Raw genomic sequence first — 21870 nt, forward strand, 5'->3', positions numbered from 1 at the left:
TGTATCACAGTCACTACATAGCTTGTTTCTTGATGCACACTTGCCGTGGTGGTCACATTACCTTCTGCATTTTTTTCATGGCATCGGAGGTGTTCTCAAAGGAAATCATAAGTGTACCGTCATCAGCAATTTTGTAGGCAGCTTAGATATCTTTTGACCTCTTCCGGGGTGTTGTTGCGTCATGTCTCGCTATGTATTTGTGAAAGCGTGCTAGATAAAAGATTGGACTTTCATGGACATTGAAGGGAACTCTTGATGACGATCAGGAAGGTTTTATTGGAGGTGAGATCAAAACGCGATATCTTTTCAGAATGTGGCTAACCTTGAGGGAAGTTAAAACGACAGAAGCTGGCATGTATAGTGTCTTTTCCTGGACTTCGAAAAGGAATTTTGACCAGTGGTTGTCATTCTTCCATTACTATGTGTCAAAACTATCAACTCTCGGTTATTCAAGGAATTATTCTTAACGTGTGAGACGTTTCTGTTCAACCGGACGATATAGTCAAATAAAACACTATAAGGAGGAACATAGAAAATGTACCAATATTTGGGGACTACCTCGGGGGGCTGTACCTGCACCTCTCCTCGTTTATCCTTTACATAGCTGTCATGACGCCACAACACCCCGGAAGAGGTAAAAGATTAATCTAGCTGCTACAAAATTTGCTGATGACGGTACACTTATGATTTCCTTCTGAGACCATCTCCGGATGCAATGAAAAAATGCAGCTTGGGATGTGACCTCATCGGCAAAGTGGTGCATCAAGAACAAGCTAGTAGGAACTGTGATACAAATAAAACAGAGGCAATAATCTGAAAAAACTGAAAGCTATAATGAAGAACAGAAACCTGCTGATTTATGTATTATGGGGAAATGGCCATCTACTACGTTCAAGTACGAAGGTCCTTGGGGTAATAGTAGATGAAGACCCAATTTCAAGAATCACATGAGTACTAAAAACTTAAGATGCAAAAGAAGTGGGATTAATCACAAAAATCAAACTAACCGCAAACTACGGTCTAAACGGATTACAGCTACTCTCCGCTTAAGACATGGTCTCACTAAAACTGTTCTACGCAGCACCTATTGGCCTTCAACATGTGTCTCAATCAAAATTTAACAAGCTTCTGGAAATAAAATAATTCTAAAAATATTCTGGATCAGTCCTGAAACCCACAAAGGGAATTAACCGAAACTTTGCTCTCCACCTACACCACTGGATGTGCAACTCGAAAGCCTCTCGGTTAAATTATGTGCAAAATACCACACAGGTGACAATCTTTCAGCTACCCTCTTTTTTATTTTTTTTTTACCAAGTTGATGAAGCAAATTACCAAGCTTTCTTGTCTTAACAATGTCACTGAAAAAAAGTATTCTTTGGGAAGAAACTAAGATCACACGGAAACCAGAATGATAGACCTAACACAGCAACATTTCAAAGGGATCTGGCCTATTACATCAGGCAGACATAACGAGCTACCAAAAATAAGCTCTGGATGACGCATCGAAACAATCTGCAATGCGAACTGCAGTAACAACAAGGAGACCCAAGTACTCGGTGTGATCGCAAAGATCAAATAACGGTGGGCAGCTCCTAGACAAAAACAACTTTTTATTCGGGCAAAACACGAGCTAAAATTCTGGCCAGCCGAATATGGTACTATCATTCACGGCAGCTCACCACCTCTGTTGCGAATATTCCGAAAGTTCATGGGTGGTGGCAGTGGGAGGCCTTTCGTTTCTGTAACAGCTTCATTGTTCTCCGTACACCAGCTCTATTGTGTCTGGAGGTGCAAGACACAAGTTACCTGCAACTGAAAAGAAGAAATGGGTGGGCAGACTCCCACATTCCTATCTAGCTGAAGTGTTAACAAAACGCAGCACACAAAAAGACATTCATTAGGAGACGTCGATTTCTTTGGGGACAAATTGATGCTCTCCAGGATTTTATCCGACTAGAAAAGATCATTAAATAAAGACTCTGCCAAACATCTCAGAGAAATATTACACCATAAGAACAAAAGAGGGGTATCCTGAGGACCCGAAAATCCACACTTTTCTGTACTTTCTGAGGACCAATGTGGCAGGAAACACAGGGTCATGCTGCCGCTGAGCTAAAGCAGTGAGGGGATGGCGCTTCTCTAGATCTACACGTCTGATGCAGACCAAACACTATGGTCCAACGCCACGGGTGTTGGGATGTCTGCCCCGGTGCCTGACCGGGTCAATAAAGGCAGTCAAGCATCATGTTATGTTATGTTGTGCATTTCCAACCAAACAAATGTGGAAACTCCCACGAAAAGACCAAAACCGATCTAAAGAGACACTTAACAACATGGAAAAAATAGACTTCAATTTGTTTATATAATTTAAACAAGCGTATATTTTGCCCACGTTAAGGGGGGCCTTGGTTAATAATTTAATAAATTATTAGCTATTTTAGATTTAATAATAATAATAATAACTTAAGTTTTCACCAATTTTTCTAATAAGTTTAAAAATTGTTTTTTTTTTTTTTTTATTATAAAAAGTATTCAAACATATCCACACAATATTGAATATCACAATGACCTATTTAAAATATAGGTAAAAGAAAATCTCTCAATTTAATGAAAATCACATTGGCCTTGTGGATCCAATATATATTGACATCATTTTTTCTCGCACCTCTGTCTCCCACAATTTTCTTCTAAAGGTGAAGTAACTATGGGAAAATACGCCAAACAGATTGAATGGCCTGGGTGCCAGTGGTGCACGTTAATTGAACAAATTAAACACCTTTTTTAATACTTATATCTTGAATTACTTTTTTTAACATGGTTTATGGTTTTTACCGGCACCGGAAGTTGAAAATGGTTTGTAATTATGTTGTTTGATCAAGTTTTGTATTAATATAATTAGGTGCTGGCGCGTATTGTGTGCCAATTTGTAAGTATCTTAGTAGAGGGGGTTGGGAAAGACGTTGCATGCACTTTTGCACGCGAAGCGCGCGCCGCCGAAGCCGGAAAAAGGGCACAGGGGGGTGAAACCAGGTTTTTCGTTCCAAATGCTGCCATTTGTAGTCAAATGTCGCCAACAGTTGCCCTCATCCAATGAAATCACTGCATTTTGTAAGTCAGTATGCAAAATTGTATTCCCATATATTCATATGCGGAGCTTGGCTTACATATGCAGCACGATTTCATTGGCGGAGAGCAACCTGTTGGCGAAGTTTGGACTACACATGGGCATGGCAGGTTTGATCGGAAAAAAATCCTGGTTTTCTGCTCCCCTGTAGATGGGGCTTATAAATTGAAGAAATCGGACTTTTTCGAGGGACGATATTTTGTGGTCCCTATTATTCTATTTGACCAAATTATGGGGAGTATTGACTGAGATCGCGCGAGCGTGCCACCAAAAAACGTTAAATGCATTCATGTTTTTAAAACCAAATTGCCATTATTGGAGTTTACTTGATTTTTGAACTATTTTTATTTTTAAATATATCTATGATATTTGGGATACGTGGACATGTATCAAAAGGGGGGGGGCAAAGTCTGTATACGTATTGCTTATCCGAGCCCTTGCGCTTGCAGTAGCGCGCGCCCGCTATGTAAAACAAGGCATCCCCGCGCCCGCATCGGCGACGATGAGCACATGGTTAGTTAGTATACTTCACTAACCATGTGCTTTCGCGCACTTCGAGCGCGCTTGTTTCACAGTCAAGAAAAGCACTATCACGAACCCCGATAAGAAGGTTTCGTGCGCGCGTTGCGCCTGTGACTGAAACTCGTCTATGTAGCGCAGGTAGTCTTGGCACTTCTCCCTCCAGTATGTGCAGTAACCACTTTTCAGGTTTCTATAGTGAATAGTGACAGTGTATAGGGGTTAATTAGGTATAAACCTAAAGTCCAGCTGTACTTACCACCTACATTCTCCATAAAAGTATGCAAGCTCACCAGGTCTTGTAGCGGCGGATGCACTACTGGGTCGCGAGGCGCGCATCCCAATAATGGCTTCTGTCGCAACCACAAATGCAGATCGGCGAGATGCGACGGATGACATCGTGAATCAAACACTGGTCCAAATGAGCGGGAATACGGAGGACAAGGTCGGGTGACGTCATTGTCACGTGGACTCATAGGCTCATAATCACATGACCTCAGGACCAATCAAGGATCAATTAGTTTCGGCATGGTCGCCCCTGTCCACCGATCATGAGGTGACGTACGGACACCTCGTTTACGCAATCAATGTCTGAAAGGCTACACACGTCGCATATGAGGACAAAAAGCGCGGGTAATATTGGCAACACGTAGAGTGGTGCAAAATCTTGGGTGGGTTCATGCTAGAGACCTTTTTACGCGTGAGGCGGGCGCGCGCTACTGCAAGCGCCAAGGCTCTGGATAGAGCAAAAAAGTTATACCTTTGTTGGGTTGTAACCACTGCGGTTGCCGTGTTTCATATTTGAGACATGTTGCTTTGCAAATGTCATACCCTTAATTGGCGATTTACCTAACCATGTGGCTTTCGCGCGCTGCGGGCGCGCTTGTTACCGCCGTTGAGGCGGGCGCGCGTCCACTGCAAGCGGCAAGGGCTCTGGGTAGAGAAATTGACGATGTCAATTCATGGCAGGTCGGGCGGCACAGTAGCGTTCTCGCCGATCTGCTGTGAGATGCCTTATTAAGTGCGCGCGAGGCACAGTAACGCATCGCTACAAAGTCATACCGTACTTACTTTACCAAATCATTTGGAGATTTCTGTCGCAAAACTTGAAAATCTGTGTTCACGGCCACAACTCATCAATATTGAATTTGTATACACTTATTTTTTGTTTGTATCCACGTCGTGATCCCCCACTGTCGTTTTGCTATAGTAAATTTACGAGGCCCCTATGAGTTTCAACGATACAGGGGAGGCCGCGCACGTATCCGGTGGTTCATACATACGTTGAAAAAACTTTTATAAAATTTTGTACCAGATCTTTATTTTTTAAGGAAAAAAGGGAGACCCCCAACCCTTGTAGCTGAGACACCTCACTGCGAGTAGACCAAAGTGGCTTCGCTTGTGAAAGATGTATCAACTACCCGCCGTGGCGGTGAATTGGATGTTTTCCCTGTTGATCATTCCGTCCGCAAAAATTTTACTTACTATAAAATTAGCTACATTGAAATTATTTATAAAATGTACATAAACAAACTAAACGACCTCATAGCTCGTCTTTTGAGGTATGAGATTGAAAAATATGTCATTCAGTTGACCATTGTTAATGGTTTGGCCCTGCGCGCGCTTCTTCGTAGCCTTTGCAGCATCCGAGGAGAAAGCGGCGCGCGCTACTTCGAAGAAAATTTAGCGAGTATCATCCGTCAAGTCATCAGTCCAAGGTGTGGCTTTTTGTTTCCTCTGATGCCCTTAAGTGCTATAAGTGGGCTCGTAGCAGATCGAACCTGAATCGTATTCTGATGTATTTTGCTGGCTCTTAGCTTCTTATTGTTAGGCTATCCTTTCAGATATAGTAGACGATCTACAAACAAAGGGCAGAGTGGGCCCATACCTCGGATGTTGTTAAGACTATTGGGAACAAAGGGACTCTTTCTCTGACTGAAGTACTTTTTTTTATAGAGATCTTTCTTTCTTTCTCATGCGCAATGTAAATAATTACAAATATTTATTTTGTTTTAGTTTAGTTGAGGTTTTAAATCATAGTTTAAAATTTGTCATGTTTCATGGCAGAGAGATATCATGTGTATATAGTAGTAAGATGTGTTAGGGTTCATCTCGATTTTGGCGGGTAGCAAGTGCTTTTTAGACTTTTATCCAGTGGCTTAAATGAATTTGAGTCGCAATTAGGATGAGTGCTCGATTTTTATCGAATTTTTTTCCTGCTTTGCGAGCAAAAGATCGTAGGGAAATAAAGTAAATCGGGTTTGGATATATGAGTGCAAAATTCGGTCGTTTGATGTGAGAACACTTTTGTTAAAACTTCAATGAAGCTGAGATATAGCAAAGCTGCACGTTTTTTTATCTGCAAACACACTTTTTTAGAAATTTTACGCGTATCCTCTAAATCACCGAATTTGTCAATTTGAGGTATCCCCATCAAAACAAAGGCAATTAGAACTCCTTAGTTGAAAAAGAGCATCCATTTGGTTATCCTCACTCCCTCTAAATAGCATGTTGGGTTTTGTCCTTACAAACAAGCATTCTTTGATTGCCCTCACACTCAGATAGAATCGTAACTGTCTACATGCTAACAGAAGTCCCCCCGGTGTATGTGGAAATCAAAATCATATCAACCATACTCTAACCTGCAACTCGAGGCTAGTTTCTCTTTGCCACAATTCACTAAGAAATAAAATAGCTGCAAACTTCCTAATCCACTGTTTGCAAAGACGTTTGAAACAGAACCCCAGCTTCTATCCGTTCCTCACACACTTGGAACTATCTACTGGAACAAATAGGACAGGTTGTAGCAAGACCAGTCATCAGTGCGAGATCGTTTGGTCGCCGCTGGACAGGCATTCACAGATGTAAAGGGCGTACTTCACCCTCAAGCCCGGTCCAACAGTGACAAGAGCATCACACAGATGTACCAATCTCACGAGAAAGCAAAAAAAAGTGAGTTACAATGACAGAGTCCTCAATGTTGAAATATGGCTACCTTCAAGCCACTGGTGTTCAGTACTAAGGAGGATTGGCAACTGTTCGGCTTCACCAGGTTCTAAAACATCTCGCTGAAAAGATCAGCCTAAAGAAAGGCCAACGTATTGTGATGTGATGTCATTTGTCGACGCAGACTCGCGTTTTGATCTACTCAGAACTGTAATAATCTCTATCAGGGGGTACAAGAGTAACCAGAACCCTTCCACCCTTCGGCCAATAAAGTGATTTGGACCTTAACCTGATCAAACCACTCTTAAAACCCTAAAAGGTCATGGCGTGCTCTAGTTGGTTGGGTCTAAACTGCTTTTTGTTGTGATTGTGATTAGTGGATTTTTATATTTATTATTACAAAGGGTTTTATTTTTATTTTTTTACTCAGTTTTAATTTGTACCATTTTTACAGAATTTTATATGGCGTCATTGTATATTATGTGTATACTTGTTTGATATTTTTAATATATAGTTAGATTAAAAAAAAAAAAATTTGAGGGGAGGGGTGCCCAAAGGGGAGGGGTCGCCTAGCAACAGGGGAGGGCACATTTTTTGGCTGGGCCCCCAACAGGGCAAACGTTACGGCCACTGTTCCACGTATATGCGAAATAGTAATAATATATGGAATGCGCTGCTGCGCCAGAGAAGTACAAGTGAAGAAAATGCATCAAAATGCATCAAAACAGGTTAACCTCAAAACTTTGGTGCTCAATTTCTCAGGAGTGCAGGGTCAGGTTTTGATGCGGTTTTTTTTTCTACTTATTCCTCTCCTCGGGGATGTTGCCCCGGTTGCCTGTCGGGTCAATAAAGCAGTCAAAGCATCAGGATGTTATGTTGTGCATTCTCAACCACCAAATGTGGGAAAACTCCACGAAAGAACAATAACAGATCTAAAGAGACAACTTAACAACATTGGAAATTAGACTTCTATTTGTTTATATATTTATAAAGCGTATCTTATTGCCACACGTATGGGGCCTGTTAAATATTTATTTAAATTATTAAGCTATTTTAGATTTAATAATAAAATCCTCGCCAGTAGCATTTTCCATGTGTGATAATGAAATAGTATATGTTTCCCCTCTGGCCTTAGTATTGGCTGCTGGACCTACGTTGCAGGAGGACATTTCCGTTCTTTGGCTGTGGCGTAAACGTTTGCATATAGTGCGCCCCTCCCATCTCAAAGTTGAAAGGTAACATTGGACAAATAAGGTGACTTTAATGGATCTGTGTTTAAAATCAAAAAAATCGTGTTTCTAGAGCAATTTTTCCATAAGTTAAGTTTTCAATTGTCCCACCATCTTAAGGTGGTGTGGCGGCCTTTGGTGCACTTATATATGTTTCAGGGAAAATTACAGACCAAATATTAATATTAGGAATATAATCAAAAGCTAGGCGAAGTAAAATGTTTTGGAGGATTTTTATAATCATTTACAGTTCACTGAGTAGGGTTGTTTCATTCCAGGATTTTTGATTCGCTAAAAAGAATAATGCAGCATCTGTTCTGTCTTGAATGTTGTACAGACGGAAACTGGTTTAAAAATCATTAACTAATTTCGACAGTAGCATCTTTTTTGTGATAAACTATATCTAGAATACCAGTTGGTCAAGGTACATTACAATTGAGCTATCGAAGGGAATTCTGTCTAAATTCCCCGCAACGGCTCTTGTCCTACTGATAAATGTTTCAATTGTTAAACTTATTAAGAGGAATGATAGTCTTCGTCGGCAAATTTCTTTTCTCTATAAACAATTATCAGAAGTGACAGTGCACTCAAAGTTCCCCTCAGCGATGGTTCCACTTATCCTGTGTTGCCCCAGGAACCTGTCCACTGTGATCTGTCTAACAATGTTCCCTCAGTATATGTCTCTCGCATCTTGTTTGAGTTAACCCAAGAGCTATCCAAATTAGCAGAAGAAGTGAAACATTCAGCAGAAATTTTCCAATTTGGAAAATTCCCAAACTCTGTAAATGTGACAAGATGTGACCATCTCTATCAATCCATACCAAGATTTGAGTTCGAGGAGTTTTCAGTTTGTTGTCACTCGCCAAGTTAGATATAGAAACCCACTATACTCATAAGTGTGTGAGAATAGGCAGTTGCATAATCGGGGGCTTTCCCTACGCTTACAATGGAGGCTTTCATAACACAAGGCCAGTAGCAGACAACCATACCTAAAGTCTAGTTTAGGACGCTTACGCTCACAGTTCCCAAAATGGAAGTCAATAGTGCTATGATTACCAAGTATAGAAAATGGTCAGCAAGGAATTCCCTTTCACTCGGATGGTCGAGATGGTCAATTTCACCAGGCTTTGAATCCCACCATTCTCTTTGGGTAACTAGTTCCTAAGCTTCAGATCCCAAAACTTAGAGCTCATATTGGCTGACCTCACCTTCCCATGGTGGAATAATGAATATGACCAGACAATCCCAGGACAGCTTTGAACACAGCCTCTTCCTGGACAGTCTGATACCATGCGAAGAATAAGCTACTCTGCGCCTAATGATGGCAGCGCAACCTTATCTACTCTGTCTGATAGTTTCCAGTCAAGTTAAGAACACTGTTAACTCGGCCCCTAAGACTAGATCAATAGAACATTCTGGAACAATCTTGTGTGTTTACTGAGCTCTGTATGTTCTCCAAATTAGATGGGAGGGAAATAAGCTTCGTCCAAACATATGAGGCGCATGTATTCAGCTTTACCTGGTGCCAGCCAATGCATTTCAATGATCGGTTTCAATCAGGATGCAAGAAAAGGACACTCTACGACCAATCATGGACAAAGCATTGTACTTAGTGTGGTACAAATGGGACCGTGGACCTATACTGAACAGCCTCGCAAACATGAGGACTAAACTTCTGTGCCCTGATAGTTTTCTGTGATGCTCTTTAGAGCTCTTGGACGTTACAAAAACCAATTGTATTGAAAAACTTGTTACTTTTCCTTCACAAGTGGGCCACCTGGAGCTGTTATTAAAATTGTCAACTTATTACTGGGAGAGGTTTCTCAGAAACAAGGTCTATACAACAACTGATATCATTGAGTGTATTTCAAATCTGCAAAGAAAATACCCTATGTAAATAGCTCTCAACCGAGACAATTCGTTTCTTGTTTAGTGATAAGAAAGGCTTTAGAATTTCGTAATTTAGTAGTTATGGAGAGGATAATGTCCATCTCATGATGATGGCATAGTTATATTAGCAAGCCATCTTGACGTATCATGCACACATTAGCATACTGCTGAATACTGACATAACACTCCTACATCAGTTTGATTTTTTACGTACGACATCCAGACAAAATACAACCTGCTTTTATTCTGTTTTTTAGTTTAAAACACAACTTTACAACTTTTATTCATTCCATTGTGAATTAATAAGATTACAAGGACAAATATTATTAATGCTGCTGATAGGTTCACATCCTCTGCATTTGGTCATTGAATTCAAGGAGGGATTCTCAATTTAGCCTATTAGTAATGAACTTCCCAACTTAGTAGTGTCATAAATTAGACATACTTTCCCTAAATGAGCTGAATCTTAATGTTACTTATTGACACTGGACACCATAAAATATTCCTTCTCTTAACCTTATGCGATGCGGAAAGGGCCATAACAGTTCTAGGGGTGGTGTAGCTTTAATGATAAACAAAAACTAGCTTTACACAGAATTTAGTTATGGATAGAATTGCTTGATAACCATTGAAGGCATGATGGGTGAAGCTTTAGAATTGCAAGCTCAATGTTTGCTGCTTCTATCGCTCTGGATATTATTGCAGTGTTGATAACTTTATTGAATACATTCATTTTTGCATGAAAAAATTGTATGGGAAAAAGGTTATCTGGGATTGGGGATATAAACATGACACAAGACTATATCTCATCAACCAGTTACAGAAAATTAGATATGACTTGTGATGTTACAATCTAGTTCAAAACAATTCAAGGGTTAACTAGTGTTGCTAAAGTGGAGACAAATGTTACCCCAGATACTATTGAGGTAAATATTCACTAACTGTTATGCAGATTTTTGTCCAATCTTCTGTTCTTGTTGACGTATGAGCTCATCAAGCTATTATGTGTGAGATAGATTGTAAAAGTAACCTATAGTCCTAAATTTGAGAAGGTTGAAAATTAGAAATCTTGTAAACGTAAGGTTAAACAATTCTTAGACTATCTAGACACCGTTTCTGATTCAGTCCATATTGGAAAGTACAGTTGTTGAAGCTTATCACAGCTGGCCTTTGTAATCATATTTGAACAGGCATATGCAGCCTTCTTCCCTTGCAAGACCAAAGAAGGCATTGAAAAGTTATACATAAAACTTTATGAACTTTTATCTTGCCATTAATTCATACTCATTTTCTTCTAAAAGACATTCCGTAAAGAAGGTTAAGAGTGACAATGGAATGCAATATAATGTGGTTACATGTAGCAAAGTATAAAGTGGTAATGAGGCTGGGCTTGTACAAGATTCAGAGAAATATTAGAAATAAATTTAGCTAAACCTGCAAAAAGGCTAATGTAAATCGATGATCTACAAGTTAAAAAGTGCCAAGATGATCTTAAAGGATAGGAAAACTATCAATGGCATCAAATAGGACCCTGGTACAACTAATTGTCAAACTATCAATGAGAATGATCTGAGCTATTTAACTTTCAATTTTGCAAATGTTGGATCAAGATTACAAAATCAGGCCCCCACTATTGAAAGGAGTTAGTTTTGACTGATTTTTTACTCTAGAACTTCTCATATCTCATTTGATTGATTCCAAGAAATAAATGAAACTGTATCCTAATGTATGTCGAAATCGCTCAGCATGACAAGGCCTCATGTGACAATGTGCCCTCTATTTTTCACGTAAGCAAGGCTGTACCACACATAGTAGAGCACGGCACCACATTGTCAATCTGATCCTTAATACAGGTGTTGTACCAACCCTTTGTAAAAAAGCTAGAGTACTCCATCCTTAGTCATGGAATGAAAAGTGATCCTAATATTTACAGGCCAATATCCATCCTTCACTTGTTTTTTTTTTAGGAAAACTTATAGAATACTTTGCGGCAAGCAAACTCACTGATTAAGGGAAGAGAACAAACCTTTTCATCAGGCATCAATATGGCTTTCGGAAAAATCTCTCACAAAATTATTGATGTACGATCTGGATGGACGAAATTTATATGAGTAACTCTAAGTATTATAAACCAGGAATCACCCTTTCTTGATCTTAGAAGGCTTTTGACACAGTGAAATCATGAAATATGCTCAAAATTGGCATATTATGGAATTGGAGGCATTGCTTTAACCTGGTTGTTTAGAATTCTTATCTTGTAGATATCAATGCACTAAGGTAATCAATGGCAATCTAAGCTCATTTTAGAAGTTCTGAGTGGTGTACACAAGGAAGCATCATTGGGCCTATATATTTAGTATCTTCATAAAATGACCTCATTATGCCTGTAACCTATCTAAGCCTTTCTATTTGCAGATGTTGGTGCACTATTCTTTGATTCAAACCTGCTGAAGCACATTTTAAACATGAAAATGAACTTATGACAATCTTTAAATAATGGCTCAGTGTATAAAGATCTTCATGAAAGAAGATGAAAATTCCTATTGTTTTGATTCTGTTGACCATCATGATGAAATAACCATTGATTGTAAGGAGGTAACTTTACAAATCAAGGGGTGCAAAGAGGACAATATCTTGGGCCTCATTCTTGATAGTAATTAAACTTCCAAAAGCCATGTAGATTATTTTATTGGAGGTCATGAAGACGAATTGGAGCCAGGTAAGAAGTATAGCCACTGCTACCCATTTAAATATAGGAAAATGTTGCCCAATCGCAACTAATGTTGCCACAAATTCGATTATTTAGACACGATATGATTGTAGAGTGAGCAAGACGAAACTTGCTGAACTGTCATCTGTACTAAAAGGTAGCCAAAATAGTCTCATCGTTCCAAAAACAGAGAGCAGCTTAATGGTTTATAGAGACAATGAAATGGTTACCACTCCATCTTAGACGACAACTCCTTCTGTCAAATTATGTTTAGAATCATCCATGACAATGTCCTCAAACTTTATGAACACATTTAGTTACATATCAGGAGGTAGAGGAGCGGCGAAAGCTGCATCCTTTATGTCAATAGCTCAACATCACATAATAATCTTTCAATTCTTGGGGCAAATGTTGGGAATATGTTCCAAAAACAGATCTACGGAATCTGCCCGTTGGTAAAAGCTGTAGTTGTTTCGTATAGATAACAGCTTACTATTCATCTAGAACATAGACCTAATTATACGTCGACAATTTCATATGACAATTTTTTACACTGCATCTTAGTCGCCGATAACTAGTAACTTCAAAAATTCTTTTATTGAGGCATATAGAATTGATGTATCAGAAAAAGATATTCCTTTTTTTACCTTACCACTTCTGATTGATTTTGCACTTGGACTGAATGTTTTAACTGGAGAAAGGGTTCCCAACAGTTGGGAGTTTGATAAACACTTTATATTTATTGAACCTATTATACTTAGTGGTAGTTTTATAGACCCAACATTTACAATTTTATTTAAACTTACATACTTTGTTTTTTTTTGGTGACTGTATCACCCAGTTTTTAACATTTGATATGGTACAGTTTATTGACGGTCACATTGACAGAATGGTTTGTTATATTCTAATATAATATTCTAGTTATTTTATTTATTTACAACAGACGACAACTTCATGTTTTTTCTTCTTATATTAGATACTCTATCTCTTGTACAGACTTTTTTTACAAGGTACATGGAACAAATGATACTCAAATTTAGGCATTATTATGCCTAAATATTTCACTTGCATTAGGCTTAGTAATTTATTCTTGGTCTACAGATGTTCAAATGTTTATTAATTGTTGTATGAAGTAAGGTTATAACGAGGTTATTTTAATTTGCTTGGGTATTATATTGGACTAGGTATTGAGGTTTAATGATGATAATGATTTGATTTCTATTTAAAATTACACTATGTGGTTGGGGCATTTTGCCATAGTAAAATATGGTTTACTACTCATATTATCATATTATTGATTGGTATTCGATTTCTGATTATTTCTCTAGGGATATGATTATTTTATCTCATTTGGCTTTAGGTAGGGTGCCGCTAAAAGAACGGATTTTCAGGAAGCATCCCGTGCACAGTGCTTGGTCTACCTATATATTTAAATTATTAAACCATTCATTTCTGTATGTGCGCGAAAATTTATTTCAATCAAACTCTTCAGCCAAATAAATAATTATTCATCTAGTCTGGACTTTGTCCTTCATATTATATATCTCTTAGATTGATGGGTCCTTGTAAGTACTATTTATCAAAAAATTATACCTGTCACTTTCCCGCATATTTGCAACCATTTCAAGGCCACTCAAGGTTAAGGAAATAGCCACAAGGACCTTATATGTTTTGTAAGCTCTCAATCTTACAAAAGCAAGCTCTAAACGCTTTTGCTATGAACGTTTACTTTAGGGACCCATTTCCAAATGGAATCATATTCCTCTGCTATACTTGAGATAGAGATTAATTTCTGAGTTCAAAAGCCAAATTGACCTCTACATGTGGGATAAAAATTCTGCCGGAGGGACTCTGATTATGATATAGATTATTCTCTCGAGGGAGATAGAGATCGCATGTGAGGGCTGTCTACCTAATGCTAACAATATGTTCATAGAGCTTAAATCCCTGTTGTCTGTTATTTCTCTTCTCATTTAGTGCATAATCCCTTCATGGATTTCGCTTTATTATATGATTGATTGCTTTTGATATTTTTGTGTGATTCTTTTGATATCTATTTGAAATTCACGATTCGTGGGCCCATACTTGTGCAGGGGTGCATTTTGCTCTCACATCTGTGTTTTGGTGGACCTCAGGTCCTTTGAATTTCATACATTTTGTACTAGAAAATTCTGATTTTATCGGAGTTACTTTTGAGAGATTTATTGTTATTCATTCATTGTGTAATTTGGTTATGTTTTTGATTGACATAAATTTTCGTGGCACATACAGAATGAAATGGTTAATAATTTAATATTTATGTAGACCAAGGTTGTGCACGGGATGCTTCCTGGAAGAATTCATTTCTTTTAGCGGGGCACCCTACCTAAAGCAAAATTGAGTTTAATAATTATATTCCTAGAGAAATATCAAACTCGAATACCAATCAAATCAATTATGATATATAGGAGTTAGTAACCATATTTACCTATGCAACATGCCCACCCCCATATAGTGTAAATTATATAGAATCAACTTCCATCTTCCATCATTAAACTCTCGTCAATATAATAGAATGCAACATTAAATCACTTCTTTATACCTTCTGTCATACACCACCAACAAACCCATTCTCAACATAACACCTATACAACATACAAATCCTACATCATATCCCACCAAAATCTTCACCATCATTCACCATATATAAACAAATACACATTCAATAACAAATTATACCCCTCTCAATATAACAAACACAATAATAAAAACCCACACACAAAGCGCACAGCTCTCTACTAATCCTTATTTAACAAATTAAATATCAACTATCTATACACCTCCACCATATCTAAACAAACCAATTCAATGATTTCGACAATAACACTTCTCCACATAAATCACAAATGATAAAAACAGTGACTGATCACACACGTCAACCACCCCCATACCACCACTACCTCACTCCGCAATAAATAAGTACATAAAATTAAAAGTGGTGACTATACAACTACCCAAGCTTAAAACTAGGTCATCTCTCTTCTCTTCTCGCCTCGCCTCTAGTCTCTCACCTACACTGTGCGACCCTTCTCCAGTTAAAACATGTCAGTACATTGTGCAACATCCAATCAAAATGTAAAGGTGGTAAAAAAGGGGCAAATCTTTCGATACATCAATTATATATGCCTCAGATTTATAAGAAATAGGTCCAGATACCTTAGTAATCGTCGACTATGGATTGCAGTGTAAAATTTGTCATATGAATTGTCGCGGTATAAAATATGAGTCTGTTGTCATAGTTGAGAGTAAGCTGTTTACTTATAAGAATCATAACAGCCTTTTAACATTCGGGCAGATTTCGAAGAATCTGTTGGAATCATTTTCAAACATTTTGCCCCCAAGTATTGAATGTTTTTATGTGTGATTATTGATCTATTAAAAATATTCATGGGACGTCCAAATGAAAATACCCTGGACAACAGATCGTATGGGGCTTGCCACCCCTCTAGATAAAAGATTTCATACCGATAATGGATAGCCTATAACAAGAAGAAAAAAAAGCACTTAATGTCTTATAAACTAAAGCAGTCAGCAGTGGGATATAATAAGGAAGTGTCACAATATAAAGCGAGCTCTAACAATATAAAGCGAGCTCTAACAATATAAAGCGAGCTCTAACAATATAAAGCGAGCTCTAACAATATAAAGCGAGCTCTAACAATATAAAGCGAGCTCTAACAATATAAAGCGAGCTCTAACAATATAAAGCGAGCTCTAACAATATAAAGCGAGCTCTAACAATATAAAGCGAGCTCTAACAATATAAAGCGAGCTCTAACAATATAAAGCGAGCTCTAACAATATAAATAAGTAAATGCCCTAGTTGAACTCCTTACTACAACTAGCTCTAAATTTTGCTGTTGATAGTATGTCAAATATGAGGGGTAGGATTGGTAGACATCAATGTAATATTTTTAAAACTATTTTAAACGATTTGAATAAAAGAAATATTTATTTGAATAATAGTGACGACTTGACAGACTTAAGGTATTCAGCCTCGAACCGCCAATTGTGGAGAAATTTATTTTGAATTTGTTTAGTTCTATAATTTCAGTTTTAAGTTCAATTCTTTGCATAATTTTTGATTTTGATAATTTCAGTTTTAAGTTCCATTTTTTGCATTTATAGTAAGTTTTCAGTTCTGCAAGTCTTTTAAGTAGAATTATCAGGTCGGGGGGGGCCAATGGCATAAAATGGCATAAAATGGCATAAAATGGAGACTTTTTCTATGGAGAAAATGGAAAAACCCATGAGTAATTCTCCATTTTATGCCATGAATTTTGTCTTCGAAATTTCATCTTTAACACCATTTAACACCTAAATTGGACATCCTAACATGTTTATTTACGCTTACTAGGGGCGTAACAAGCTTATGAAAGCTCATAGTAGGCTACTAGATGCTTATACTAGGTTAGTAGAGGCACACTTCAGGCAAACTCATAATTACTCAAGCCTAGTGTAAAGTTATTTCTACAGGCTACAGCAGGAGTGAGTAATAGGGGAGAGTAATAGGCACTGAGAAGTGAGACCTACATCCTCGAAAGTCGAAACAAGCTCGCACTGCAAAGGGGAGGCCTGCCTTCCGAGATCGCATTACCAGGGGGAAGCCTCGAGTCCAAATTTGTGTATCGAGGGGTAGGTGTAGACTTCGATAAACCGAAAAACCAAAAAAATATTTTCGGCTAATAATGAAGAGGGCAGCATGAAACGTGGAGAAAAGTGGTTTTTAGAAAAACTTTGAAAAATTTGGCTTAGAAAATTTTCGGCCCGAGTCATTCTCGATACGTACCTCTCGTATCGAGAGCTCCCGATTCCGAGCTCGTGTTGCAAAGGGGAGGCCTGCCTTCCGAGATCGCATTACCAGGGGGAAGCCTCGAGTCCAAAATTGTGTACCGAGGGGTAATTTTCTAAGTCAAACTTTTTCAAAGTTTTTCTGAAAAACACTTTTCTCCACGTTTCATGCTACCTTGTTCATTATAAGCCGAAAATATTTTTTCGGTCAAAATTTTTCAAATTTTTTCTGAAAACCGCTTTTATCCACGTTTCATGCTACCCTGTTCATTATTTGCCGAAAATATTTTTTCGGTTTTTCGAAGTCCACACCTTCCCCTCGATACACAATTTTGGACTCGAGGTAATGCGATCTCGGAAGGCAGGCCTCCCCTTTGCAACACGAGCTCGGAATCGGGAGCTCTCGATACGGGAGGTACGTATCGAGAATGACTCGGACCGAACATTTTCTAAGTCAACATTTTTCAAAATTTTTCAAAGTTTTTCTAAAAACCACTTTTCTCCATGTTTCATGATACCCTGTTCATTATTGGCCGAAAATATCTTTTTTTTAAATAATTTTTCTCGAAATTCTAAATTTTTCAGGTTTTCAATGGCATAAAATGGCATAAAATGGCATAAAATGGAGACTATTTCTATGGAGAAAATGGAAAAACCTATGAGTAATTCTCCATTTTCTCCATTTATGCCATTGGCCCCCCCCCCCCCCCATCAGGTCTTTAGGATGTTCTTAGTAACTACTTTGGATTTGTGTAAAGTTTGATAATTAATAAATAAATAACTACAATTAGAAGCCTGGATTTCTTGAAATAAGTGTGGTAATTCTTACATGTAAGAGCGTAAAAATAGAGTGTGGCATAATAACTGAACAACGTGAAGCCTGACCCCAATGTGATAATTATGGACATTTTAACGTCCAATATTAGCGCTTAGCTCCCATTACATCGGCATTAGAAACCAGGATATCTTGTATTAAATGCTGTAATTGCTACTCACGAGAGCGCAAAAAGGCGTGGTTACATAACTCATGCTCTACCCCTACAAGTGGAGCTCCAATCAGACGCGGAGTGATTTTGATTTAGATGTCGCGAAGGCGCCAAAAAAGGGCGATGTCAATTGCGCAAAACCATACTTATAGTCAAAATTTCTACCCAAGTTAAATTTGTTTCTGATGAGTCCCTTGAGATATCCCAAGTATCAAACCCCGGGGTGGAAGTATTTTAGACGGGAATGTTTTCAGATCCTTGATTACTTTTAATTTTCGATAATTTTCGTAATTTATTTGGTTGTAATGACAAAAATTCAAAACATTCTCAAAAACTGACGAATAATGACAGGTGAGGCTGGAGTAATAGCACTTAAAAGGAATTCATTACTTAGTAAAGAATGCAGCACTCGGTGGAGGAATATCCGTAAACTCACAGTAAACTCTGGTGCAGATCCTCAGATGGGCGTGCTCTAGGGGCGTGGTGACTCTGTAATACAGTGGGCCTGCTCGTGCGAATAGTCTGCTAACAATCCTTATCATAAAGCGTTCACTCCTAAATCCTAGAGGCAGTGGTGGGTTATTTGTTTGTTTGTTTGTTTGTTTTCAAGAGCTACTTGCCACTTATGTCCAGATCATTATATAAAATTATATAATGTAGGACTTCTAGGCAGAGTGCTTGGTTGTGGGACACACTCGACTTTAAGAATGGTGAGAACCCACAAATCTCACTAGTGAGATATCAACAGAGTGTGAACCACTGCCTGACAGTGGTGGGTTAACATTCAGTGTACAATAACTACATAATATGGGGATTACTGAGATTACTATAAAGCAGTTCCAACTTCCAGATAGTATGTCATTATGTAGGGCTCACCTTTATAATAACTCTGTGTTGCTCTTTTCAATAACTATCGTATCGTTTCTTATTGTCACGTCATGATATATTATAATTAATACAGGTAAACCTCAAACTTTGGCGCGTAATAATTCAGCAACGTAAGGGCAGATTTTTATTCTGACCTTACGTTGCTGAATTATTAATTACAACACTACTATACTAAATTATTACTAATCTTTTACATTTATTGAGAATTATGTAATGTAATGTGATGGAAATATAAATATTTTAAACGGGCATATCCTGTCCAAACCCAGGATGCACTACATGAAGAATTCGTAATAGCTTTGTTTGAAAAGCATTAAGTATTCTTCCATCTCTGCGCCCCTCACAGTGACCAAAATTAATTAACATATTATATCGAATGAATATTGAGTACTGTTGTGTAATGATGGCCATGGGTTAGACGATCTTCAACACCTTAAGATTTTGAAATTATATTTCTGTTATGCTATCAGTAAGGATACTGACTCAGTATCCTTGTTGTATCCTTGATGTGTAAATGACATTACATCAAGAAAGGGGATATTTTCTGCCATTGCCTCACTGTAAACACAATTTATAATTAAGTACTACGCAAATTGTTTTTGTTATGTACATTTGAGTACACTATACTATACAGAGTTAACAAATCAGACTGGCCCTTGGGATCAGTGATCACTTAAAATTCAACACTTTCATTTTTCATAAGCTTTTTAATTGTGTTAAGTCCGTATGTGACAGGGGTATTTTGAGCTATACCAACTAAGTGGCCAATTAGATTTACCAATAGTTCGGTTACGTTACAATTCTAGTCAGTGACAGAATGTAACAAGTCGTGCAACTCCAGCTGTAACACTGTATGAGCGTGAGTTAAAATGTATTTCTTAATCGTACGTGTTTGTTTGTATTCATATCAAGCCAGCATGATATGGTCTTTTTAAACGACCAGATAAATATGATTAGTCAGCGATTTTTAATTTAAATCTAATTGAGTTTACATTAGTATTTACACATTGTGATAAGTCAGTAAAATGATGGATCACATAATATAACGTATGTGGTCTAGGGGTAACACTATTGTAAACTATACAAAATAGTAAGGCCCCCCCCCCCCCCCCCCTCTGGCCTTAACTTTAAGCTAAAGTTCATCTAATCACACAGCTACACAGCAAAACTCAATTGTATATATTTGTAAATATCGAAAAAGCTGAAAGTCCCATAGATTTTAAATAAACCGTTTGTAACACAAGAATATTATTTACAGCTGAACTTTTAAAAGATATTTTAGTTAATAAATTCTAGCATAATATATATAGTGACATAATATATTAAACAGTAAAAACCGTCTGTATTTTAAAGTAATGTGTGTAAAAATAGACAAACATTCACATTTCAATTATGCTAAGTTCTGATAGAGTAATTCTAATAAAATCAGTTTTTGAGTTTTTCATATTCTCCGCAAAAAAAAGTTGTCTGATTAGAATTGTTTTAGTTTTAACATTTTCTGATCTGATTGGTTAAGTTAATTATAACTTTTGATTAGAATTACTTGAGTTAATTAATGGAGTTTAGTTATCCTCAGGACAAGGAATAGCAAAGAAGAATACGAGTACAGCAGTAATAGAGACGGCGGAGGAGATAGCGAATCCTATAGGATTGGCTGGTTTTAGCTTGTCTGACCAGGATAGAGTCTGTTTCTGTTCCTGAAGATAGTGGGTACGCATTAGCAAATCTCATGTAGCCACATCGTCCTGTACTGGCTACAGATAGTGGGTACGCATTAGCAAATCTTATGTAGCCACATCGTCCTGTACTGCCTAACGTTCACAATGCACACCTCAATGGTAAGAATCCCCTCTCTTTTCTATGTGTCCCCTCCAACCCCACACCCTCCCGGCCCCTCAGTTGGTACTTACTATGTGTCCCCTCCAACCCCACACCCTCCCGGCCCCCTCAGTTGGTACTATGTGTCCCCTCCAACCCCACACCCTCCCGGCCCCTCAGTTGGTACTTACTATGTGTCCCCTCCAACCCCACACCCTCCCGGCCCCCTCAGTTGGTACTATGTGTCCCCTCCAACCCCACATCCTCCCGGCCCCTCAGTTGGTACTTACTAATGTGTCCCCTCCAACCCCACACCCTCCCGGCCCCCTCAGTTGGTACTATGTGTCCCCTCCAACCCCACATCCTCCCGGCCCCTCAGTTGGTACTATGTGTCCCCTCCAACCCCACATCCTCCCGGCCCCTCAGTTGGTACTATGTGTCCCCTCCAACCCCACACCCTCCCGGCCCCTCAGTTGGTACTATGTGTCCCCTCCAACCCCACACCCTCCCGGCCCCTCAGTTGGTACTTACTATGTGTCCCCTCCAACCCCACACCCTCCTGGCCCCTCAGTTGGTACTATGTGTCCCCTCCAACCCCACACCCTCCCGGCCCCTCAGTTGGTACTATGTGTCCCCTCCAACCCCACATCCTCCCGGCCCCTCAGTTGGTACTATGTGTCCCCTCCAACCCCACACCCTCCTGGCCCCTCAGTTGGTACTATGTGTCCCCTCCAACCCCACACCCTCCCGGCCCCTCAGTTGGTACTATGTGTCCCCTCCAACCCCACACCCTCCCGGCCCCTCAGTTGGTACTATGTGTCCCCTCCAACCCCACACCCTCCCGGCCCCTCAGTTGGTACTTACTAATTTGATGTCCTCATTAGATACTTTCTCGTCCATTTTGCTATCAGCTAAAATAGGGACTCG

At 38.7% G+C, this 21870-nt stretch overlaps 1 protein-coding gene and 1 long non-coding RNA gene across 2 annotated transcripts in view; both read right to left on the bottom strand.

The window, feature by feature from the left end:
• The window catches only part of LOC134814108 (aspartate--tRNA ligase, cytoplasmic-like), a 99324-nt gene extending 80164 nt beyond the window's left edge, over positions 1 to 19160 (bottom strand). Inside the window, exon 1 of the mRNA XM_063822141.1 lies at positions 18674 to 19160. Coding sequence (XP_063678211.1) covers positions 18674 to 18779 — 106 coding nt within the window. The 5' untranslated portion in view covers positions 18780 to 19160. The remainder of the gene's footprint in view (positions 1 to 18673) is intronic.
• Positions 19161 to 20468: 1308 nt separating this feature from the next.
• Positions 20469 to 21862, bottom strand: LOC134814112 (uncharacterized). Its single transcript, XR_010160100.1, has 2 exons — positions 21808 to 21862; positions 20469 to 20822 (listed from the first exon to the last, which is right to left on the bottom strand). It is a non-coding gene; the product is annotated as an uncharacterized LOC134814112 (long non-coding RNA).
• Positions 21863 to 21870: the final 8 nt, after the last annotated feature.

This window comes from Bolinopsis microptera, chromosome 4 (assembly GCF_026151205.1).
Source record: "Bolinopsis microptera isolate Bmic1 chromosome 4, MBARI_Bmic_1.0, whole genome shotgun sequence".
Taxonomy (NCBI): domain Eukaryota; kingdom Metazoa; phylum Ctenophora; class Tentaculata; order Lobata; family Bolinopsidae; genus Bolinopsis; species Bolinopsis microptera.